Raw genomic sequence first — 19,396 nt, forward strand, 5'->3', positions numbered from 1 at the left:
GCTTCGCAGGTAAAATACATTTCACATTAAAAGAGCTCCCATATGAACATTTTTTATAGAATTAAATTATGTTTTAAAGTAGTAATTATCTTTAGGAACTATTGTTTTGGTTTTAAAGACTTGTTAAAGACTTGTAAAAACTGTTTTACCTACAATATATTTTTTCGATGATGGATTTAAAATCCACTCAAACATTTTTTTGTTGCAAATTAGCTTCCCTCATACCACATGTATAATAAAATAGTCAGAAATGAGTTTTTACATACAAAAAACATTTATTTCCATTATTCGCATGGTACAGGAAACAGTGTTTGGTGTCGTTCATGTTTTCTAAAGATGACTGACCACAGTCATCCCGGACGACGGCAGCTCCTGATCCAGTAGGCGGAAGAGCATGGAGCATTTGTTACGCTGAGCAATGTTGCCGAGAGTGTGATGCAGGCGTGCCTGTAGGTAGTGTATGTCTCTCATACGCTCTTTACAGTCAAGCTGAGAGAAATACACAACTGCCTCATCCAAAGTGTGCACAGCTTGTTCCAGTGCTGTAGGAAAGGAAAATACAACACTTAAACATATGAATTATGACGCGAATACAGTGAGACGGATGACAAACATGACTCAGTACCAGTCAGTCTGTGTTCCTGTGCAGCAGCTCCTGCTAAAGCCATCTGACAGCGAGCGGCCAGCAGCAGAGCTCTGCCCTTGTCTATCAGAGACCCATGAGCCAAAACTGACTCCAACACGTCCTGCACCAATACAAGAGCCTGCTCAGGGATCCCCAACATCAGCTATGAAGAGAGATGATCAATATCAGACACAAGCGGACAATTACACTCTTTTTTTTCATCTTCCCAGAAACAACAAACACACAGGTGTACTTAAAAACACTTCAATGAATTTATAGCTGAAATCAATGATCTGGGAGTTGTTTTGTGAGCATTTGCATTATCAGGAGTCTCGTGTTGGTGTACCTGTGTAAATGCCAGGTGTAACAGCGTCTCTGAGGTCAAGCTCTGCAGGTTGTGTTGGCGTGACAGAGAAAGAGCCTGCAAGAGTAACGGCAGAGCTGTCGCAAAACCAGACGAGTCCCAGTGAAGTTCTGCAGAGGCCAGCATCACCCTGCCACACAAACAAACTGAAGAGTTACATACAAACAAGAGAACAGAAAAGTGCATGTTCAACAAGATTTCAAATATATCAGCATTTTTTTTTGTTGTAATTATAAATATGGCCAGCAATAATTGGAGTGAAAAGTCAAACGGAGTTGAATCTTGAAACCCACATATCTAATGTGATCCCAGGGTTTTCACAAACACACACCTGATAGTCATCTCTATGTTCTTACTCTTCTCACACTGCTGCTGCAGCTGCTGGAGAATCTTAGATGCTTCAGATGTCTGATTGAGAGCTTTCAGCAGCTGCGCTTTCCTGAACAGACAAGCACATTAGCAATCACTTGTCCAGGTTTATCTACTGAAAGAGTATATATCTGCAGTTATCTACCTGTACAATCCCTCAGTGCTGTTTAAGGCAGAGATAGCTGTGACATGCGGTTCAGCCAAGTGGTATTTCCCATCATTCATAGCCTTCTCAAACTGAATTTTCAGATCACACAGCATCCAGAGCTATTAAAGAGAGAGAGAGAGAGAACATATACTTAATTGGAGCTGCTGCTGCTGATCAGTGCTTGATCATGCCTGTATTTTGTTCGACAGGCTTACTTTGGCATGTTGGGTATGAGGAGGAAACTGCTGCTTCAAGTGTTTCATGATGTCACTCACAACAGCATAAAGGCCCTGTGTATGGAGAAAAGAAACACAATAGACTGTAAAACATTCTAAAATACAGCATTCAACACATTTTTGCACACAATACATTAAATCAAGTTTATGTACCAAGAGCCATTTGTGTTTATGTACTTTTATTTGCGTTCATGTAGTTGTGTAGGAGTTCAGGTACCTGCTCAGCATGGAGTTCAGCCAGATGGCAGAGAGCGACAGCAAAGGCCTCAGTGTTGTTCTGCTGCACACTAAAGTTCACCGGCTCCAGACTGTTCATATTTAACAGGAGCTGAGCCTGCTGCCGTGCCATAGTGCTACAGAGAACACAAATAATTTCAGCGTAAACTACGTCAAACCTGAAAAAATTAACAGTGGCGCTAGTATCAGTGCAGAATGGATGACCTTACAGTCTGTTTAAAGACTGATGGTATCCAGAATCTGTGTTTTCTGACCTTTTGCCATACATCCTCCATATAGAGGTGGTTTGTGCCAGACTGATTTCTATCAGCTCAGAGAGGCTTTGCTTCCAGTGCATGATGTCGGTTCCTCGCAGGGCGTCCAGCAGCTTGTTGGCCGGCATGCCCTGTTTTGCTCCCTGCTTGACCAGAGACTGAATGCCTAGAGATGCCAAATACTGCCAAACACAACAGGGAGGTGTTAATTATTTACTTCACGGTATAATGACCTTGCAAGAGATTAATATGCACTGGTTTAATGTGCCAGATACCATTTCTTATTGTCTTCTTTTTCACATTCATATATAATTAAGGAAACAAAACAAATACTTTTGTATGCAAAAACTTGAAAAAGGGTTTAAAACGAATCAATTTTAAAGAGTTACTTACAGGGAGACAAAAGTGAGCTGCAATTTTCACAGAATCTTCAGTTAATACCACACTATCAGATCCTTTCAATTGTTCCAGTGTGTAGAGCCAACTCTAAAATTAGGAAATAAATAAATACAAAAAAAAAAAAATTCTGAATATAGGACAATCTGTGTGTGTGTGTGTGTGTGTGTGGTGAGTCCTTTTAACCAGTGCAGGTGGAATGAGAGACAGCTGGTGATTGTGACTGGATGATTGGTGACAATGAGCAGGTGAGCAGCAGGAGGCATGATAGGAAATGTAGTTCAGATTAGGTGACAGAACTGGTAACCGTGACAGATACATGCTACAGTGTACTTGTACACATCCTAAACATTCATATTAATATGTTGACTATCTATCTATCTATCTATCTATCTATCTATCTATCTATCTATCTATCTATCTATCTATCTATCTATCTATCAGAAATATGAGTGACACCATATGACATTGTACAACCCAAACTAACCTTACCTTGTCATAAAAATGTCAACTGATATTCAGAATCATTTTAATAATTTAATAATTTTAATTAATTGAAAATAAATGCTCATCATACAAGTCAAGTAAGTATATGTATGAACTGCATTAAGTATTTTTGAACAAATATAGGACAAATGAGTGTCATTGACCCATTTACTTATTGCTTGAGGAAGTTTTTCTTCAAAGACTTGTTTTTATTAATATGTCCTTTGTTGTAAATTCTGGTTATGTACCATATAATTTGAGTATTGATGATTGGCTTGGCAAATCCCTTGTGCACGGTAACCGAACAGATTTTGCGTAATTAATACAGATCGAGAACACTTCGACGCAAAAATTATAAACAGCTCTGGAAGTAAATAAGATTTATTTAAATTAATTATCCTTCTATGCTAACAAACATTGCATATTCATAATTTCAAAAGCTTTTTAGCCTCCCCAAGCACAGCAGTATCATTTTCCGCACCATTAAACCTCGAGATGAATTGACACTTTTGTCCATCTCCAAATTGTTTCCCATCTGTCTTGTCAACAAATGTTAACAGGAAGGTTCCATTTGGGACTCCCGTGCAGTCTTGTCCATACAACAGCCGGGCACAGAATAATGTGATGCGCAGGGTTAGAGTTCAGTTCTGTGTGATTCTGATAATTGACACTATAGAGGGTTAAATCAGTGTGACTGTGGTTATAGACCGAAATGTGCTTTTCCAACTGTAATTGTCTTGCACCCATGACCCCTCTCAGGCCTGAAATCCACATTCAGAGAAAAGAATAGAAATGTCACAACTATAAGAAAATATGTTGTGTTGTGTTATATCGAGATATGTTATTGCAGTTGAATAAATGTTTGGAGGTTTTGGTAATACAGTCAAAAATGGATTAAGGTCCTACCAGGCCCCTGGGTGCCAGACTCTTTAGCGACCCCCTATTATTATCCCAGACAAAATAAAACAAGGTTAAATAATAAGATCGTTTATTACTGACTTTACATTCCACAATTTACAACTTAAGCTTTTTATAATCACAACATTACTCTGTCTTCAGTTTCATATAAACCTTCAAAACTCATTTTAATATGCTGATTTAGAGCTCCAAAAAGAAAAAATGGACCACAAAACAAGTCATAAAGGTCAGTTTTTTTAAATTGAGATTTATACATCATGCATATTTGGCTGAGATGCAACTATTTGAAATTCTGGAATTTGAGGGTGCAAAAAAAATCTAAATATTAAGAAAATTGTCTTTAAAGTTGTCCAAATTAAGTTCTTAGCAATGCATATACTAATCAAAAATTAAGTTTTAATATATTTACGGTAGGAAATTTACAAAATATCTTCATGGAACATGATCTTTATCCTAATGAAATCAAGATAAAGCGATGCCTCATTTCCAGCAGTGCACTTTCTTTCCTCCATACAAGCCCAATTTCACGTGCAAATCAGTAAAATCATGTAACGTGACTTTTGCAAAATGGGACGTTTTTGATATATTAAATCTGATTAGATTTATGCTTTTAAAAGAGCTAAAGAGAGCTTGCGCCGTTCCTCAGGAGAATTTCTGTGTATGCGCAGATGTGTAAAGTTCTGTTTCATTCCTACTGAACGCCAGAGGTAGTGTAAACACTATGGATTATCGCAGAGCCAGCTAGATAGGTTGAGAGAATATGACAACAAAGTCACGTAGTGACGCATGCTGATGGGGGGGTTATAAGTCACCGTAGCTCAGCACTCTGCCTCTTTCGCCTGGTTGAGATAGGTTGAGTGATATATTCGCGCTGTCAAGTGCAGCTTACTAGAGCAGCGATATATCGTCCTCACAAGCTGTGTCAGTGCGCATCTACGCCACTCCAACAGATTTGGAGTATATTTAGCAGTGAGGTTTTGATTTGGTGAGTTTGATTTTCTACTTGAGTCTATATTGCTTCATCGGTTACACTCTATGCCTCTCGATGCTATCCGGTGGCTGAGTGTTTTTCCTCGAATTTATGTTATACTCTGTACCCTTCGGTTCAATCCGTCGGCCATTTTCGATATATTTTCATGAGATACTTGTTGGCATTACCTGTCGGTTCACCCGAGGGAATAGTGTATATATAGATATATTTTAATTTTTTTTCCATACCTGTCTTTGTTGTTACCATCATCCCACTTAACTTAAACCTTATGTTGTATATATATATATATTTTTTTTTTTTCCATACCTGTCTTCGTTGTTACCATCACCCCACTTAACTTAAACCTTATGTTGCTACCCAAGGGTGTTATTAGCGAGTAACTATGGCTCACAGCTCGATTGCCACTGGTTTTTCACTGACTTGTAAGCTGTGCCCTAATGATATTCTCCCGGACGACGGTCATGACATCTGCCTGTCGCGTTTGGGTGTCCAACATCTGAGAGAGGCTCTCACGGACCCGTGTCTGCACTGCAGCCTTTTACCCATGTCGGAACGACGGCTCCGTCTTGCTGAGTTAGACGCTAATTCAACGGTGAAACTCAGGCAGTTGGATGTAGCTCCTTTGTGAACTCGGAAGCGCAAGGCGTCCGCGGGAGCCGGCGCTCCCCTTCCATCTAAGAAGAGGGCCACATTGCGAAGAGATGAACATTCGCATGTTGAGGAAAATTCACTTTCTAAGACGGTTTCTGTGCTTTCTTCAGAGATGGCAGAGCTGAAATGCCTGCTTCACTTGCTTCAGCCGGTCACATCTGCTACACCTGTGAAGATGACACAGGAGGATGAGAATGTTCAGAATCAGGGAACTGGGGAAGAGTCTCTCGATTCCCCTTGTTTCTCACATCATTCTGATATGGATGTGCTTTCTACGAGTGCTTCAGATTCTTTTTTTCATGATCACGGATATGCTGTAGATGTTGCTGCACAACCATCTCCTTAGGATGTTTTCACTGGTTATCCAACAGCAGAGGGGTCTAGTGGAGGGTCAGTTCAGTCATCTGGACAGGCCCAGTCCTCTTCCGATGATACTTTGGCTGTACTTCGAATGGCAATTGCTCGTCTAGGACTTGATAAGTCACCGGTCCAGTCTGCCCAAACTAATGTTTTTTTTTCAGACAGGCCACATCTGCGGCTACTTTCGCCATGCCACAATGTAAAGATTTTGTGACTGAATTTTTAAATGCCCTCACTGGTTCTGGTCCACCCAAGCGGCGCTAGCATCTATGGCTGAAGCAGATTCCATCGGGGTGAGTCGTGCTCCGGAGATAGAGTAGCCTGTTGCAGCTTTGGTGGTGTCTCCTGACGAGGCACTACGAGGGAATGTGTGATGTCCCAGCGCTCAATGTGGTCGCACGGATTCCCTACTAAAAAAGGCATACGAGTCTGTTGCCTACATTACACGTGCGAAAAACACAATCTGCCAGTTACTTCTTGCTGCCACCAATACGTTGGAACCAGCAAATGTTGATCACTCTATTTCACAGTTTCTGCAAACTGCTCTCTTGGCAATAGACCATGAGACCCACGAGCTGGGTAGTCTTACAGCCACGCTCCTGGCAGCCCGCCGCCAAGAGTAGCTTGCCCAAGCAAGGCTACCTGAGGACTGTAAGAAAACCTTGAGAGATCTTCCATTTGTTCCCGGGCATCTTTTTGGTCCTAATGTTCCGGAACTGTTGGAAAAGAGGGTAAAGCTGTCTGAGGCCACTCGTCAGCTGACGCAGGTGTAGCGCAACCCTACCTTTAGGATGCCAGCAGTTCGGACCCATCATCACTATGCCACATCGGAGCAACGTTTCCGACCGGTACGCTACAACTCAGTCACAGCCCCCTCAAAGGTCTCGTGTTACTGAGGATGCGAGAGTTTTTCGGCCACCTCATCGACAGTTGCCAGGGGGACCCCGTCAGTGCCCTTCCCACGACCACTAAAAGTCACACACATAAAGCTTGAGACATTCAGGCCGGCGGTCGATCGTTTTTCTATAGAATAGCTGGAGTACTGGAGGACCAACACAGCAGAACCCTGGGTTTTGATGACTCTAAGCAGGGGATATACTCTACAGTTTCACCGCTGGACTCCCAGATTTTCAAGAATTGTTCCTACAATCGTCAGAGTTGCAGTTCGTGCGATGGCGCTCTCTCTCAGGAAATTTGTTCACTGTTAGAGAAGGGAGCAATAGAAAAAGTTCAGGTCCCACTTTATATTAAGTGGCCTTAACTACTATGTACTTACATCAAACAATGAGTACAATGTACTTATTGTGTTCACATTGTATTGCAAAACACTTTTGTTGCCATTGAGGTGGGATATGGGTAAGGTTAGAAACAGATTTGGTGGTACGGGTAGGTTTAAGGGTGGGTTAAGGTGTAAGGGATGGGTCAACAGTGTAATTATAAATGTAGTTACAGAAAGTAATTACATGGAGTTATTTTAAAAATATAAGTACAAATGTAAAAACATGTACACAATAAGTGCATTGTACCAAATGATTAATTTAAATGTAAGTACATAGTAGTTAAGGCCACTTAATATAAAGTGGGACCAAAGATCATCCCCTCATTCAGGGAGACGGGTTATATTCTTGTTCCGTATACTAAATACTCATTCCCTGAAGAAGGACTGTGGTTTCTGCCCAATTCTCGATTTGAGGCACCTGAATTTGTTACTGAAGGTCCTTCCTTTTCGAATGCTCGAAAACGTTCTTCGGTCTGTGACAGCAGACGATTAATTTGTAAGTGTCGACCTGAAAGATTCATACGTTCACGTCCCAATTGCTGTTCATCACAGCAAGTTTCTGCGTTTCAGTTTCCTGAATCAAACGTACCAGTTCAAAGAGCTACTTTTCGGGCTTTCCTTTGCTCCTCGCGTCTTCACAAGGCATGTGAGCGCAGCTCTTTCTCTTCTTTGGATAAGAGGTAAGTGTATTCTGCCCTATTTGGACGACTGTCTTCTTTGTGCCCCCCGGAAGTTGGGTTTTACTGTGAACGAGAAAAAGAGCTGTCTGATTCCAACACAGACCACTACGTTCATAGGAATGACCCTGAATTCCTACCTAATGTCTGCTACATGTCACTACAATTATGGAATAACAGTTTGCAGCTAGATCCCACCAGACATCGCCATCGGCTGGTTGTAATTTCTCACCGTTGCATCCGTGCATTGAGGCGGTGGGGACAGGTAGAGTTTCTGAAGGCAGGAGTGCCCCTGGGTGTTATTCCCTCTCGTCAGGAACTGGTCACGACAGATGCATCCCTCACAGGGTGGGGGGCAACGTGGAATCAGAGAGGTATTTACGGGCGCTGGACACCGACCCAGGCCACAGAACATATCAATCTGCTGGAACTACGTGCCATGTTCTTGGCTCTAAAGTATTTCATGCCAGTCCTGGCAGTCCGCCATATTCTCGTTCGGTCTGACAATATCTCAACAGTGTTCCATCTGAACCACCAGGGCGGCACAAAATCTCGCAGGTCTCTACAGCTTACTCACAAGATCCTGACATGGTGTCAGCCGCAACTCGCTTCACTGAGGGCAACTCATATCCCAGGAGTGTGCAACCAGACAGCAGACGCTTGGTGCTACTCGTGGCACCATGTTGGCCAGCGAGACCATGGTTTCCTTTGTTGCTGAGACTTCTGACAGGCAATCCGTGGAAACTTCCCCTCAGGAAGGACCTCCTCTCCAAGCTTTGAGGCAAGGGTCTGGCATCCGGATCCAGCTCGTCTGCAGCTTTGGGTCTGACCATTGGGTTAAATCCTTCTCTGAAGCATTTTGACCCTGCGGTTATCCATACCATCTCTAATGCCAGGGCTTCTTCCACACGACAGATTTATGCTTCCCGTTGGAAGCTTTTTTTCTGCATGGGGTGGGGGAGCGGGGGCCTGATCCTGCAACATGTGACATACCGAGCATTTTAAACTTTCTTCAACATTTACTGGAGGAGGGCAAGGCAGCTTCCACGTTGAAAGTGTACGTCGCTGCGATTGCTGCATATCATGCTCCAGTTGGTGGATCTTCTCTTGGATCTCACAGTCTTGTCTGCAGTTTTCTGAAGGGTGCACAACGTCTGAACCCTGCTTGGACTCCTCACTTCCCTGTGTGGGATTTGCCACTTGTGCTTATGTTCCTTTGCTCATCCCAGTTTGAGCCCTTGCAAAGCACTGACATTAAATGGATGTCCTTAAAGACTGCTTTTTTTGTAGGCTATCGCGTATGCGAAATGAGTCAGTGAGTCACACGCGCTGTCTGTTAACGAACTGTGCTTGCATTGGTTGCCGGATGATTGCGGGGTGTTTCTACGACCCAATCCGTCATTTCTTCCAAAAGTCTTTATTCCTCAGTTCATAAACCAGCACATTGAACTGGCCGCTTTTCAGACTTCTTCAGGGTCTGATTCAAGCGCCCAACTTTTGTGTCCTGTGCGTGCCTTGAAGTGCTATGTGAGCTCTACAGCTCAATTTCGACAGTCAGACCAGTTATTTGTCTGCTATGGTGGTGTGAAGAAAGGTGTTCCAGTGTCGAAGCAGAGATTGTCAAACTGGAGAGTGGAGACAATTACACTGGCTTACAAGGCAGCAGAGAGGCCACTGCCCTGGAGACTAACCTGCCATTCCGCTAGGGCTATCTCATCTTCATGGGCTGTTTTAAGAGGAGTCTCCATGGCGGATATCGGCACAGCCGCTACCTGGTCTTCTCCATGCACGTTTGCCCGGTTTTATAAAGTCAATGTTGCTGTTCATCATGCCGTTAGTTCTTCAGGAGCGGCCTTAATTTTCATCAGGTGGGTGGCATTCCTCATGACTATGTTGGTATGTGTCATCCATAGTGTTTACACTGCCTCTGGCAGTCAGTAGGAATGAAACAGAATGCTAGTTACGCATGTAACTGTGGTTCTGTGAATTCCGGATGATCGACAGAGGTCTTGGTCCCTCGGAATGCGCGATAAAGGCGTACCGAGGCAGAGTGCTGAGCTACGGTGGCTTATAACCCCCCAGGGCTCAGCATATGTCACGACGTGACTTTGCTGGTATATTCTCTCGACCTATGTAACTGGCGCCGCGATAATCCATAGTGTTTACACTGCCTCTGGCGGTCATCTGGAATTCACAGAACCACAGTTACATGCGTAACTAGTGTTATGTTTTAGCTCAAGGTGCAAGCCTAAATGGTCAAATGCATGCAAAAAAGGTGTCAAAATGTGGCACTTAGTGATTATTCACGTAAACCCTCGTCGGTTATGTAATAAATGAACGTAAAAGTTGAGAAAGAAAATACATGTGTAACAGTAAACTGGATCCGTGTGGCGGCTCTTAAAGTGACAGTGGGCTATATTCCTGCTGCGACTTTGTGCTTAATATTAATCAAACAAGAAACGACAAAGACTAAATCACTCACTGCTCTTGACTGAAGGACATTTGTTGCTTTAATAAGAAACAAAGAAAGTTTAATTCTTATAGTGAAGACTATGCAGTCACAGCACAGTTTGTTTCATTTGTATTTTTTTATTCGATTGTATTTTTACTTTGCTTTTTTATTTCTGACAGTTCAATTATTTTAGAGGGTATTTTACTAATATTAGTTACTCTAGTACTCTTGCTGTGGTATTGAGAATTGTGACATTTTGCTGTCATAGCAACCTTATTTACAGAAAATATATATTTGATATATCACTTCTTTAAATAAATCACTCGTATAAAGTTTTGGTCATATGGCCCACTCATAATCGTGTTGAATAATCATGATTACAATACTGACCAAAATAATCATGATTAAGATTTTTGACATAATCAAGCAGCCCTACCTTGGATAAAATATCAAACCAGGTGGCATATTAAAAATACATTTTAAATAGCAGCACAAGCACACTTCCAGCATTCGACATCTGAAACACTACTGCAGCCCTAATCCATTGCAATGACATCCACGCATTCCCAAACATGGCTCAAGCGTGTAAATGATTTTTTTATTAGTTTGCTAAACGATGACCGTTTCAAAGATGTGGCGTACCTCCGCTTTGAGCTGCTCTCCACCTGTCATGGCCTCCAGCTGCTCCACAGTCATTTCATCCGTGATCTCAATCCCTGCCATCTTCTGCACCACTTCCTTCAGAATCAGCAGGTCAAAACTGGCACAACATAAAACACATGAATGATTAAAGACCTCAATAAAACCAAAGCTGCTCTTCGGGAGTTCTGCACGCTCAATGACACTGGATAAAGGAAATTAAATAGAGCTGTGATTCCTTTATGTTAGAGAACGTCCTCAAATATGGACTGGTGCATCCAGCTCTAGTGTGAATGTATTGGATCCTCATTTTCAATTTCAGTGTATATTTTGGTCCGTGATAAACGACAATAGCCTTTTCAGATCTGCAACCCATTTTCGGGTCAGAAGCCACCAAAATTGAGACTACTTTGCTATGCTAATTTCAACCAAGAACAACTTACCTGCACCAGCACATTTTAATTTAACTTCCCGGTTTGATTATTTTTGACTTCAGAGAAAGATCATCTACTTAATGAGAAATCAACCCCCCACTGGAAACATCATTGTCAGTCAAACTAATTATCCATTATCATGCATCCAACCTGTAAACCTGTACATGTATGAAGCTCAATCCAGATCTCAGAGTAAGTGCTAGTCGATTCTCAGTCTGTCAGTGAGGGCTTTAACTGCCTGCCTACACACGTCTCTCTGGAGTGTTGAAGGATATCCCACACCTTATTAACACATATGCAGAACAGCCTCAAATAAAGCTGTGTAGAAAAATATACCACTCTCTCAGACAAGCACTGGGATTAACCTCTACAGTCCAGAGAAATGCATCACTTTAATTGTTAATTGCTGTATATTAAATAGATTGGGCATGTGGACTAAAGTGAACCAGTGTTGCAAACACAGCACATTTCAACACTGCTGTAAAAAAATGCTAATCGCTCACTTAGTCCTAACTTTCAGTATACTCGCCATTCATTAAGAAAATCAAAAATGAATCTGTCCAGGGTAATGAACCCTTGGAATGAAGGGGTTAAATACTGAATTAATGTTTAAAACTAGGGCTGAACGATTAATTGCATTTGCGATAATATCGCGATATGAAACAATTAGATTTTTCAATCGCAGAGGCTGCGATTAGACTCGGTCACGTGACACGCGAGAGTAAAGAGGTGTGTTCGACTTGAAGATTGATCGGTGTGTGTCATCAAAATACGGCGAGAGAAAGCATAAGGAGACGTCCGCGCTCTTATAGCTCTCTCATAATGGGAGATGGATCAGTTTGTGAAAGTGAAGAGAAAAGCCATCGATGAAGTCGCACAGACCCAGGCAGCTGCTGGTCATTCAAAAGCTAAATGCAGAAAATATGATGAGGCATATCTTGCTCTCGGGCTATATTCCTGCTGTGACTTTGTCATTTCTTGTTTGATTAATATTAAGCACAAAGACTAAACCACTCACTGCTCTTGACTGAAGGACTTTTTTTGTTTTTGCTTTAAGAAACAAAGACAGTTTAATTCTTATAGTGAAGACTATGCAGTCACAGCACAGTTTGTTTCATTTATATATTTTTATTCGATTGTATTTGTACTTTGCTTTTTTATTACTGACAGTTCAATTATTTTAAATAATTTAGAGGACTTTTTATTAATATTAGTTACCCTAGTACTCTTGCTGTGGTATTGAGAATTGTGACATTTTGCTGTCATAGCAAACTTATTGATTTTTTTATATCAATATCGTTTTTATATTTCTGCAATCTACTTTAGTTTGTGTGATTTGTTACAGACTTTCATATTAATGTTTACACCAGGCTTATTTGTCAGTGCTTTGTGTTTTCATAATTATTACATGCTTACAAGGTTGGAAGTTCAACAAATCAGTCAATATACTGCGATTGTAGTTGTTAAATAAATTCATATCAATTCATGCAACACCTAATTTCATCGTAACATATAGGCCTGGCCTACAGAAAATAACATTTATGTTTAATATATCTAATATTGTGCTGGTCATACTATACAATGACTTATAGCTTGTCTTTGTTGAATAATACAGAACATAAAGAGCTTTAAAAAAAATAATTGCGTATTAAATTGCAATCGCAATATTATTTAAAAAAAAATCGCAATTAGATTATTTTCCAAAATCGTTCAGCCCTAATCAAAACACTGTAAAAGTCCTTAAAAAAAAACCTAAGTCTTGAATGCCTTCCTGTACTTTAAGGATACATGTGTTTTAAATAACAGCAGCATAAAACAAATTATTTACAAACTAATTTGGGTTTGGAAATGTCACTTTTCTGTTAGAGCACTGGCCATACTCGACATAATTTACACTATTATACTCTACTGAAATTACTAGATTCAAATTAATTGGCAAAAGCATGCTTTGCAAGGTTTTTTGTTAACAATCTTTCAAATAAAGATAGGTCTGCATGAGTATATTGCAACACCAAGTTACTAGACAAATAGCCAGGAGAATGGGGAGTAGGGGTGCGTAATTCATGGGGAAAAACATTACATTGCAACACTTTGGGGTTTTGTATACAATATTTAAGGAGGTATGAAAAAATACAGGATTTTAACCATATGACTTGAACGGCACTATTTGAAAATAAATATTTATTCTGATTGGAGTGATTGTGTGAGGAAGTGCATCTGCATAAAATGTTTTTAAGAAATTAAAAAGCTGAAAACTTTTTTTTTCTTGTACAGGCTGAGCAATTTTTTTTGGGGGGGGGGGGCTGTTTACAAACACCTATTTCAAAAACCTTAATGTGAATGGTAAAAAAAAAAAAAAACATCTCCAATTCACTTGTTGTATACATAGCTTTACCACTGTGACTCAAAAAATTATAATTTTTACCGTTACTCTTAAAAAATATATATATGAAATATATAGTTGCAGTCATATGTAAAATGTTTCAGTTTTAATCAAATTAAATTTAACTTTTCTTTTCCCCACATGGATATTTACATTTTATTTATTTATTTTTTTTTTTTTAAGTATTGCCTTTGTTATATACAGTGGGGCAAAAAAGTATTTAGTCAGCCACCAATTGTGCAAGTTCTCAGCAAACATGTGAGCATACCTCTTTCCAGCTTTCAGCTGGTTGGTCACATACTGCAGAAGACCAGCTAACTCGATGGGATATTTCCTGAAAACCGCTCCACAAAGACTAGCGAGACCTAGGGAAAGGACGTGATGACAAAAGCAAAATATTTTCATAAGAATGAGCATTAGAATTCGTACCAGGGCAAGTCAAGGATGTCACGCATTTGTGCTCCAAATTGCTTTCCGGACACACTCTAGCAGCAGGGTCAAACCATTTCAACAAATGACTTCAAAAGCTAAATGCAGAAAATATGACGAGACATATCTTGCTCTCGGCTTCACCCACCGGGTCTATACCGGACGCTACAGTTGTCGCCCCGCGCCGCAACAGCTCTACACTGGACGCGATAAAGAGTACGTCATAAATAGAACACGGCATCGGTTTTGTCGTGTCGTGCCCTATACAGTCTACGGTCATGCCACGCCACATCTAGTGTAGACAGTGTCACTGATTATAATATTTATACTGTATTTTGCCGCTCGCATCCGGTGTAGTAATAACAGAGATAGAATAATAATAATAACAGTTATCCTCTCTATGCTATTTTTCAATGTTTCAAGTGATGCAGGGTTTTTTTCCCCTGTAAGTTTTTTAAATTATATACTGTATATAGGTTTATAGGTTTAAAGGGGGGCGTGACCAAAAAAGTTTGAGAAGCACTGGTCTAAAGTTAACAGACAGTTTAGTGCAGTGCACATGTTTACATATGTTTATTACAGTGACTTTGAATGACCTAAAGTAGTGTGGTGTCATAATTATTACATGCTTACAAGGTTGGAAGTTCAACAAATCAGTCAATATGCTGTTTTGCCGCTCGCATCCGGTGTAGTAATAACAGAGATAGAATAATAATAATAACAGTTATCCTCTCTATGCTATTTTTCAATGTTTCAAGTGATGCAGGGTTTTTTTCCCCTGTAAGTTTTTTAAATTATATACTGTATATAGGTTTATAGGTTTAAAGGGGGGCGTGACCAAAAAAGTTTGAGAAGCACTGGTCTAAAGTTAACAGACAGTTTAGTGCAGTGCACATGTTTACATATGTTTATTACAGTGACTTTGAATGACCTAAAGTAGTGTGGTGTCATAATTATTACATGCTTACAAGGTTGGAAGTTCAACAAATCAGTCAATATGCTGTGATTGTAGATGTTAAATAAAAATGTCATTCATATCAATTCATGCATCACCTAATTTCATCGTAACATATAGGCCTGGCCTACAGAAAATAACATTTGTGTTTAATATATCTAATATTGTGTTGGTCATACTATACAATGATATATCTAGCTCTATATATATATATATAGCTTGTTTTTGTTGAATAATACAGAACATAAAGAGCTTTAAAAAATAATTGCATATTAAATCGCAATCGCAATATTGGTAAAAAAAAAATCGCAGTTAGATTATTTTCCAAAATCGTTCAGCCCTAATCACAAAATGTAAAACCTTTTTTGGCCACAGAGCTTATTTTTTTGCAATAATTCAAAAGCCAACAGAAAAATTCTATAGCTTTATAGCTTTTTCGAGGGAACCAGCCTACAAAAACACATGATCGCTGCTGCAATCAATATTGGTCAATATCAGACAATCGCTCCACTAATTATATTTCCCTGGTCAGGTAGAATAACACATTGCTCAATTAGACCAGGGACATTCATTCTAGCAAACAGAATCAATTTTGATTTGATGTTGTACTGTGGCGAGTGTTTGTCAGTTCAGAGGGAGCAGCATCAGTCAGTGGTCTCTCTCTCTCTCTCTCTCTCTCTCTCTCTCTCTCTAATGAGGAAAGGCATAAGAAAAGTGCAGTCCTCTGCAAGCGACTGAATAACACAGCCTTCATCAGAGCTCATCTCAGTCTTTTATTTCACCACTGAATCTTCTGAATTTTTCAGAAATGCTAATGAATTCAAAGCCTTGCCAACATCAGCCACTTCCAAGTCTTTTCTTTTCTCGGCAAAACTCGCGGAGTCTCTCATCGCTGAAGACGTGCGCAGCATGAACGGTGACAGCAGAACAAGACTCCGCACCACTTCTTCAGAAAGAAGCATCCTGATGAAAACTTTCTGGCACACGTGAAGATCTATCAGCCGCGGTCGGCCAAGTCATGAATTTCTTACATTCGATGGAGATGAATGCAATTACCGTTAGCCCGCTGACTAACACAGCCTCGTGTTCATGCTGTCATTCTGATGCTGGGCATTAGGCCACTGGTCTGAGCTTTTATATGTGCTTTTTCATCTCAGGTGCAATGAAAATTGATGGCACACTGCAGATTATAAAGCAACCCTGTAAAAGCACGTCATTAGTCTAGCGGACCATTATGGCCGTCACAAGCAATAAAATACTCACATAATCAAAGAGAATGGTGGGGTTACTGTGGCTTAACTTTCCGATCTGCCTTCCTGAGGGCTTCACGTTCTCCTTAGTCAGTCGCCTGGGGGAAAAACCAGAAGAAGTGGCACAAAGGAGACAATTAATAACACTTACACTCAACCACTGACTAAAACGGGCCTGTAAATTGGCTATACTTACTACCACAGACAATATTTGGCTGGCATACGCCAATAACCATGGTCACAAAAAAGTGTGTTGGTGCTAAAAGAGCAAAAATATAATATCCTCGTCAAACAAATGTTTTCAAATAACTAAGGAAAATCAATATCTCTACAGAAGTCATTAATACATGTATTATCAATGGCAGTGCATGAAGCTTTGAGACCTTTATGAATCTTTTGTTTCGAATCAGTGGTTCGGCGCAAACTTGCCAAGTCACGTGATTTCAGCAAACAAGGCTTTGTTTGGTCATACTGCTTTGAACTTCAGGTTTCTGAAACATTTCAAAATCGCAATGGTTGACCGCATGAGTGTGTTTTAACTGATCTCAGATCTGAGGTGTTCAGTTTTAATCATTTTTAAAGTGGTCATCGGATGCAAAATTCACTTTTAAATGTTGTTTGAACATAAATGTGTGTCGGCAGTGTGTACACATCCCCCAATAATGACAAAAATCCACATAGTGCTTTTTTTTTTTTTAAATCCCCATAAATCATAAGCCCTTTCTCAGATCAAGCCGTTCACAGATTCTTGGCGGTGTGATGTCACACAGACCCAGGCCCCTCCCACGACTCCCACGAACAGTCCGCCATTGTTTCGCTGCCGGAGCAGGTGTAGACAAGAATGACTCCTAAGCGACTGAGGCGCTTTATTGTTGGATGTAATAATGAACATAGCAGTTGTCATTTATTCTTGACATCTGAGCCGCTGAAGACGCCGTGGATTACATTGTTTCTGAAGGGAATGCGCCCCCGATCTACCTAAATGCATCTATGTTTGCGCAAATCATTCGTGATCCAGCTTCACCTCCAGAAGAAGTGAGTATAAGGTTCTTTATGAATCTTTGCAAAGCGCCTTTCCTAATAATGTGCTAGTTAGCAAGTTAGCGGCTAAAGTTTACAGTCTCAAAGAACGGCTCGTCACCCCATGGCAGAGAGGGCGGGGTCAGCAGAGCTCATTAGCATTTAAAGGGCCATGCACCATGCAAAAACAGAGCTGCTGGTAACACTTTATAATAACGTTCAGTTGGAAGTCATTTAGAAGTGATTAGTTAATGATGAACTAATCATTTACAAAACATTCATAAGCGATTAATAAGTGATATGCTAACAATTCAAAACCTGTTGTGTAAGCGCATGAATAAAATATGGGGAAGTCGTGGCCTAATGGTTAAAATGGTTTAAATATCAAATATCCAATGACAAACTCATTGTCGACTACTTGTTAACATGGCTAACCTCCCAGTGTTGTGAATACTGGAATTTCGCAAGAACCGCGGCATGACTAGAGTTGGGTACCGAACTCTGTACTTTTAAGTGTACCGACCGAATTGCGTCGATACTACCGAGTACTGATTCACGTTAAATCAATCGGTGCCAAATTTCGGTACCTGAGAACGCATCTGGGCGCATACGCTACAGAGAGACACTGTGACATGAGGTCACCCCTGCAACTCAAACAACACACAGGGCAAGCCGAAATGTTCTGAAGTGTGGTTACATTTCTAGGTCCATATGGTTTCTGCGAAAACGCAGACGGGATCATGGAGTCCATTCATAAAAATGTACTTTACTCTATAGCGTGGAATGCCACGGAATTCGTCAATTTTGGACGAATAAATCTAAACTAAGTCTGTCACTTAATTTGAATCTCGATATGAACTAGTGTCTGTGAATATTAAAATGCAAAAAGACGGTTTAAATGTGAATCCTGCATGTTCTGCTTGCCTCTGTATGTATGAATGGCGGAAACGCGGTTTTGTTTACCACACAAATACTGAAGCACGCGTGACGCTCGCAGTGATTTTCGGCCTCTGAGTCTCACTATATGACGGCATGAACACAAAAACTTAATCTCCAGAGCTGCTGTGAGAGTCACTTCGCGAGAATTTTACCGTTTCATTTGAGAAAACTAGCATCATCATACTGTATACACACAGTAGCTTCATGGCAACCTGTCAAAATAAAAGTACGGTTTAACATGTAACAGAAATATATTAGGCCTACTCTTGTATTACTTTTGTACAGTATAATGTACATTTTAGATATTCCATTTTCGATCAAATTTGAATAAAACAATTAAATGATAAAAATAAATATTACAACCAGATTAATCACTTACTTGTAGAAAGAAATACAATTATTAGCCTATTAAAAAATGTTATAAAAGTGTTTTTTTTTCTTCCATGTATTAATTTCAACAGTAAACTTCAGTTTGTTTGCCAATAAATAAAAGGATTTAATTTTCATTTGATTTAAAATAAATGTTTAATGCCTTCATTTGATTTTCAGAAAAATGCCGCTCGCATCCGGTGTAGTAATAACAGAGATAGAATAATAATAATAACAGTTATCCTCTCTATGCTATTTTTCAATGTTTCAAGTGATGCAGGGTTTTTTTCCCCTGTAAGTTTTTTAAATTATATACTGTATATAGGTTTATAGGTTTAAAGGGGGGCGTGACCAAAAAAGTTTGAGAAGCACTGGTCTAAAGTTAACAGACAGTTTAGTGCAGTGCACATGTTTACATATGTTTATTACAGTGACTTTGAATGACCTAAAGTAGTGTGGTGTCATAATTATTACATGCTTACAAGGTTGGAAGTTCAACAAATCAGTCAATATGCTGTGATTGTAGATGTTAAAT

The 19,396-nt window shown here is 40.1% G+C and overlaps 2 protein-coding genes across 2 annotated transcripts in view; both read right to left on the bottom strand.

The window, feature by feature from the left end:
• LOC107566006 (THO complex subunit 2-like) overlaps positions 1 to 19,396 on the bottom strand; it is a 98,855-nt gene that overhangs the window by 43,829 nt on the left and 35,630 nt on the right. Inside the window, exons 12-13 of the mRNA XM_016251354.1 lie at positions 14,168 to 14,307; positions 11,086 to 11,203 (exon numbers count right to left, since the gene is read on the bottom strand). Coding sequence (XP_016106840.1) covers positions 11,086 to 11,203; positions 14,168 to 14,307 — 258 coding nt within the window. The remainder of the gene's footprint in view (positions 1 to 11,085; positions 11,204 to 14,167; positions 14,308 to 19,396) is intronic.
• LOC107566004 (anaphase-promoting complex subunit 5-like) lies at positions 296 to 8,824 on the bottom strand. The gene is made up of 12 exons (XM_016251351.1): positions 8,569 to 8,824; positions 6,272 to 6,419; positions 5,815 to 5,842; positions 2,627 to 2,719; positions 2,234 to 2,415; positions 1,960 to 2,095; positions 1,722 to 1,796; positions 1,504 to 1,625; positions 1,321 to 1,428; positions 972 to 1,119; positions 626 to 788; positions 296 to 542 (listed from the first exon to the last, which is right to left on the bottom strand). The coding sequence occupies exons 1-12, from the start codon at positions 8,822 to 8,824 to the stop codon at positions 331 to 333; spliced, it is 1,671 nt and encodes a 556-aa protein (XP_016106837.1). The 3' UTR covers positions 296 to 330.

This window comes from Sinocyclocheilus grahami, unplaced genomic scaffold (genome assembly GCF_001515645.1).
Source record: "Sinocyclocheilus grahami isolate Dianchi unplaced genomic scaffold, SAMN03320097.WGS_v1.1 scaffold1040.1, whole genome shotgun sequence".
Taxonomy (NCBI): domain Eukaryota; kingdom Metazoa; phylum Chordata; class Actinopteri; order Cypriniformes; family Cyprinidae; genus Sinocyclocheilus; species Sinocyclocheilus grahami.